The sequence below is a fragment of the Bison bison genome, unplaced genomic scaffold, assembly GCF_000754665.1.
Source record: "Bison bison bison isolate TAMUID 2011002044 unplaced genomic scaffold, Bison_UMD1.0 scf7180017864252, whole genome shotgun sequence".
Taxonomy (NCBI): Eukaryota; Metazoa; Chordata; class Mammalia; order Artiodactyla; family Bovidae; genus Bison; species Bison bison.
In genome coordinates this window covers 2,136,699-2,143,374 of record NW_011494824.1, presented here as the reverse complement: position 1 = coordinate 2,143,374, position 6,676 = coordinate 2,136,699, and the positions used below count along the sequence as shown (strand labels likewise).

At 38.4% G+C, this 6,676-nt stretch overlaps 1 protein-coding gene across 1 annotated transcript in view; it reads right to left on the bottom strand.

Moving 5' to 3' along the window:
* Positions 1 to 6,676, bottom strand: part of IQGAP2 (IQ motif containing GTPase activating protein 2) — a 330,456-nt gene that overhangs the window by 91,303 nt on the left and 232,477 nt on the right. The window contains exon 13 of the mRNA XM_010847615.1: positions 234 to 397. Coding sequence (XP_010845917.1) covers positions 234 to 397 — 164 coding nt within the window. The remainder of the gene's footprint in view (positions 1 to 233; positions 398 to 6,676) is intronic.

Here is a 6,676-nt window from a genome sequence, read left to right as displayed (position 1 = left end):
GTCTGTAAATTTAAAAGAAACACACCTATTATCTAAACAGAGTTGAAATTATATATATATATATATATATATTCTTTTTTGCATTATTTTCCATTATAGGTTATTACAAGACATTGAGCACAGTTCCCCATGCTATATAGTAGGTCCTTTGGGATTAAAATATGTGCACACTACTATATAAAAAATAGACAACTAATAATAAATAAATAAAAAACACACCTACTAAGACTTACCATGTATTTCTGTGTTTTAGCCTGGTATAAAACATCCTGGTAGTGCCGGGCAAAGTCAGGATCCACATCTTTAATCTTAGCAGTGGGTAACAGCAGGCTATCTAAAGTTCTCAGAGGATCCCCTTCATCAATGGCTTCATTGATGTATCCCACAGCTACAACTCCTAGAAAATGAAGACAAAGAATTCCTTTTAAGTCACAGTACATCATAAGTTTTCTTGAATCACCTATAGCAAAGATCGAGTTAGAAAGGGGGGCTGGGGAGACCGCACATACATACAAACTGCAAGAGCTAATAAACAGCTACAGCTGAGGCTTACATGGGCTTTCCTGGTAGCTCAGCAGGTAAAGAATCTGTCTGCAATGCAGGAGACCCCAGTTTGATTCCTAGGTTGGGAAGATTCCCCTAGAGAAGGGATGGGCTACCCACTCCAGTGTTCTTGGGCTTCCCTGGTGGCTCAGATGGAAAAGAATCCGCCTGTAATGTGGGAGACCTGGGTTTGATCCCTGGGTTGAGAAGATCCTCTGGAGCACAGCATGCAACCCACTACAGTCTTCTGGCCTGGAGAATCCCAAGGACAGAGGAGCCTGACAGGCTCCATAGGGTCACAAAGAGTCGGATATGACTGAGCAACTAAGCACAGCACACAAGGTTACATAGTAGGTCAGCGTACAGAAGTCAATTATATCTTTCTACAATTGCAGTGTGCAATCTGAAAATGAAATTAAGGGAAAATTCCACAATAGATTCCAACTACAAATAGATGACAAATAGAATAAACACTTAGGAATAAATTTAGCAGAACAAGGATAAGACATATGTACTGAAAATTATGAAAGACCATTGGAAAAAAAGATGACCAAAATAAAGGGGAAGATTATCCCATGTTCATGGATCAAAAGACTTAATACTACTAAGATGGTAGAGATCTCCAAATTGATCTACAGATTCAATGCAACCCCTATCAAAATTCCAGCTGCCTTTTTTTTTTAAACAGAAATTGACCAGCTGACTCTAAAATTCATATGGAAATGCAAGGGGTCAAGAAGTAACCAATGTAATGCTGGGGGAAAAGAAACCAGAATAGGAGGACTCTTTCTAATTTCAAATTTACTACAAAGCTACAGTTAATACTGCATGGTACATAAACAGAAACCCATAGGTTAATGGAATAGAATTTAGAGTTCAGAAATAAACCCTTACATCTATAGTCAACTGATATCTGACCGAGACAACGCAACAGGTAAATCAGTCTTCATAACGAATGGGCACAGACAACTGAATGTCCTCTGCATAAGAATGAAGTTGGACTCCCTTCATTGCATCACACACAAAAATTAACTCCATACGGAGTACAGATCTAGACATAAAAGCTTAAACTATAAATTTTTAATCTCTGAGAAGAGAAGTAAGGGTAAATCTTTGTGGCCTTGTGTTAGGCAATACTTCTGACCTGTAAACACCAAAAACATAAACAAAAGAAGGAACAAAGGGGTGTTGTAAAAATTAAACCCTTAAGAGGTACACACTATTATGTATAAAATAAGCCACAAGGATATATTGTACAACACAGGCCACGTAGCCAATCTTCTAAAGTAACTATAAATGGAATGTAACCTCTAAAAGTTGTGAATCAATATATCAAATATCTGTAACATATAATGCGTACATCAACAATAAATATCTGTAACTAATTTGTACATCAACTATAATTCAATAAAAAATAATTAAACCTGTTATGCTTCCAAGGACACCATCAAAGAAAGTGAATAATCTACAGAATAGGAGTAAATACCTACAAGTTCTGTATCTGATAAGAAACCTTAGGTACCTGATACACAAGAATATCAAATATATAAAGAATTTTTATAACGCAACAATAAAAAAGAAAACCCAATTTAAAACAGGTAAAGGACTTGATCAGATATTTCTTTAAATATACAAATGGCAAATAAGCAAACGAAAGGATGCTCAGTATCACCAGTGATTAGGAAAATGCAAATGCAAATCACAACAAAATACCACTTTATAACCACTAGGATGGCTATACTGACAAAGGCAAACAATAACAAGCGTTCTGAGGACGGGATGAGACTGGTGGTGGAAATGGAGAATGGCAGTCACCTCGGTAAACAGGCAGCTCTTTCACATATTAAACATACAGCTTCCATACGATCCAGTAGTTCCACTGCTGGGTATACACTCAAGGGAGCTGAAACCTCATGGCCACACAAAAGCTGACACATGAATGTTTACAGAAGCAGCATTTACAAGAGCTAAAAAGTAGAAACAACCCAGATACCCATCAACTGATACCTGGATCAACAAAATGCATACCCATAGAATAGAATATTACTTGACCTAGAAAGTAATATGAAGTATAATGATACAACACAGATGGACCTGAAACCTTATGCTAAAAGAAAGCAGCCAGACACAAAAGGCCCCATATTCCATGATTCTCTTTTTATGAAATACCTAGAATAGGAAAATCCATAGAAACAAAGTAATTGGCCGTTGCCAGGGAGTGACTGCGAATGGGTACAAAGTTTCTTTCTGGGGTGATGAAAATGTTTTGAATTTAGATACTAGTGATGGTTGCACAATTTTTTAAATATATAAAACCACCATAAAAACACAATAAAATGGGGGAATCTTATGGTATATGAATTATATCCCAATAAAGATGTTGTAAAAACAGGAGACAATGTTGGCCCATGGAATTTGTTAGTTCAGTATCAACACAGTTTCTCTAAATTTGAATAAAAAGAGAAAGGAAGTACTATGAAAAATAAAACAGGAGATAACTTGACATACACGTAGCAGCTCATTTCTAGCGTAAGCCTCACTTAGATAATAATGCCAAGTACTGCTGCTTGATGGAATCAGAGAATACCAGGGCTAGAAGAATTTACTGTAAACATGTACAGAAAAGAAAACAGAATTGCAAAGAGATTTGGATAATGAATTCTATTATTTGGTTTACTCTAATCCACCACTTTGTAAAGAACACTGAAGAGACAGTTCAAAACCAAACAATTCCCTATAGTGTTAGCAGGGTGACTTTCAAGGTTAATATAGTCCAGTTCTGTCCAATGAATGTTCTGTGATGATGAAAATGTTCTGGGCCATCCAGTATGGTAGCCATTAGCCACATGTAGCTAATGAGCACTTCAAGTGTGGCTAGTATAACTGAAGAAATAAATTTAAAATTTTATTTACTGTTAATTAGTTAAAATAACCACATGTAGCCGGCAAGTGTAGGTAGGTTCCATAGAAATTACCAAAGTCATGCATGTTTGGGGAAATTTTTAAGGTTCAAGTATGGCTAATTAACATCACAAATTCTCTAATACTATCTGGGAAAATAACATCTGGAACCCTTTGGATGTACCAAAGGATGAATAAGCATACCTACCAATTTAAACTTCTACTATCTCTACTATACACAGGATCTTAGGACAGAGACTGTAATGTCCAGGAATGAAAAGCACAGAAGCCATGTCATGCAGTTGGAAAACTATTTGAAAGTTTAGCAGAAAGGACCTATTTGGAGGCTGCTTCTCAACACTACATTATTCTTAAAAATAAACTATAAATCAGTCATTATAGTGTATGTATGCATGGGTATATTATTCATGAATATACATACACAAAAGTACACATGGACATGTACATACCTTCACATACTAACAGGGGGCTCCTGCTTCCCAGGTGAGTGCTCATGGACAAGAATTACTAAAGAAACTAAACATTAACAAGCAGTAAGCTTAGAAAATAAACATACTTAAAGTCAAACATTATCTCATTCTGTCAGTTATTTTTCATCAAAAATAGTCAGAAGCCACTCTATTAAGTATGATATGCTATGAAACAGAATATATCCTTTTAATTTTTAAGAAGCATCTTCATCTTGAGATTCAAATTAAGGTAAATTGTTTAGCTAAGTATCTCCTGAATAAAAGACCCCATAAAGACCATTGTTAAGAATGAAAAAAATCTATAGGAGGAAAGGGACTTTCTAAAATACCTAGAAATTATTCTAGATTATGATACTCCAGTATGTTGGAAGAAGCAGAAAAATACTTCACTAATGTGCAAGTTAGGTTATCTCAAAACATTGGAAGAACTTGGGAAAGTCCAAGTACTAGCCACATACAAGGTATTTTAACTTCACCCTTATTTATAAACTGGAGAGCATGGAACACTTATGTCATTCTCTCAACATCCCCTTGGGTCTACTGTTCTAAATATTTTTAAACATCCCACTCAAGAATGATCTTTACAGAGCTACGTCTCAGAAAGAGAATGATGTATGTACCTAACGGCCAATCACCTGGGAATGAGTGCCGTCCAGCTGACTTGATTGAAATCACCTGCTCAAGCTTTTGGTGTGTTTATAGGAAAACAAGCTGCTGATGTCATAGTCAGTGACCTCACAGGGGCTGAAAAACCTTCCCAGAAGTCCCCTGGGCACATCTGCATCACGTCCTCTATTCATACATAAAGAGAAAATCCCATTTGGGCAAAGATCGTTGAGCCTCAACTCATGGCCCACTTAATTGAATCATCATATGGTACTATAACATTCTAGTCCAACAAGAGGGTGGGCATTTCCTTAAAGATGTCAGTATCTGAGACACTACTGTCTCAGTGAGATAACTGACAAAGAATGGTACCTACCAAATTTAAAAAGCAAAAATTTACAGGAAGAAAACCTTGTCTAAACTCTCTGGTCAAACTAATGCTCCACTAAGGTTCAACTGGGAAAAGTAAACTTTCCATTAAGACATCAGCAGAGCATCCAAATCGGAGGAAATGCATTTACCAGCTTCTCCACTCAGTTCAGCTTTCACATTTCCCATCAGCAGCACACCTCATCCACACCATAATTTAGACACGGGATTAGACCCTGGAGTGTGTGGCAGGAGTGAGGTGGGAGAGCAATGCACTTTCAAGATGTCCATGAGAAGTTCTCAGCTCTTTCAGATGATTTAATTTCTATATTATGCAATTCAGGCTTGGCAACGGTATATTTAATTTAGTTTTTAAAGCAATCACCTAAACAGATGATGTCCAACTCAATACTTCAAAGCGTGCTAAGTCATGTCTAACTCTTTGCAACCCCATGGACCTCATAGCCCATCAGGCTCCCATGTCCATGGGACTCTCCAGGCAAGAACACTGGAGGGGGTTGCCCTTTCCTTCTCCCAATACTTCAAGAACTTTAAGTAAAAATACTCCATTTTGACAAAACGACAAACCAAAATAGAGAGAAGTTAAATCTTTTATATTAAGTCCCCTAGAAAGGAAATATTAGTTTCTAGATGGTTAAACTAAGATCATGGCATCCAGTGCCATCACTTCATGGCAAATAGATGGGGAAACACTGGCTAACTTTATTTTTCTGGGCTCCAAAATCACTGTGGATGGTGACTGCACCCATGAAATTAAAAGACGCTTGCTCCTTGGAAGGAAAGTTATGACCAATCTAGACAGCATATTAAAAAGCAGAGACATTACTTTGCCAACAAAGGTCCATCTAGTCAAGGCTATGGTTTTTCCAGTGGTCATGTATGGATGTGAAAGTTGGACTGTGAAGAAGGCTGAGCGCCAGAGAATTGATGCTTTTGAACTGTGGTGTTGGAGAAGACTCGAGAGTCCCTTGGACTGCAAGGAGATCCAACCAGTCCATCCTAAAGGAGATCAGTCCTGGATGTTCATTGGAGGGACTGATGTTGAAGCTGAAACTCCAATACTTTGACCACCTGATGCGAAGAACTGACTTGTTTGAAAAGACCCTGATGCTGGGAAAGATTGAGGGCAGGAGGAGAAGGGGACGATGAGGATGAGATGGTTGGATGGCATCACCGACTCAATGGACATGGGTTTGGGTGGACTCTAGGAGTTGGTGATGGACAGGGAGGCCTGGCATGCTGCCGGTTCATGGGGTCGCAAAGAGTCGGACACAACTGAGCGACTGAACTGAACTGAGATGGCTAAAAGAAATGTGATAATTGCTGTATGATACGTCTCATGGAGAATAACTTAATAGTACAGCTACTTAGATAAATGCCACACAAATCTAAAGAAATTTTGCTTAAAAGTATTCATCTAGGACTTCCCTGCTAGTGCAGTGGATAAGAATCCACCTGAAAATGCAGGGGACACAGGTTTGATCCCTGGTCCAGGAAGATTCTACATGTGGCGAGCAAGTAAACTGAATGCCCCAGCTACCAAGCCCAGGCACCTAGAATCTGTGCTCCGCAACAGGAGAAGCTTTCGCAATGAGAAACCCGGGCACCACAAGGAGAGAGCCCCCGCTCGCCGCAACTAGAGAAAGCCTGCATGCAGCAACAAAGACCCAGTGCAACCAAAAAATATAAATAAACCAAAAAAGTATCCACCTACAAGGAAATCACTGGCGGTCCAGAGTCAGGAC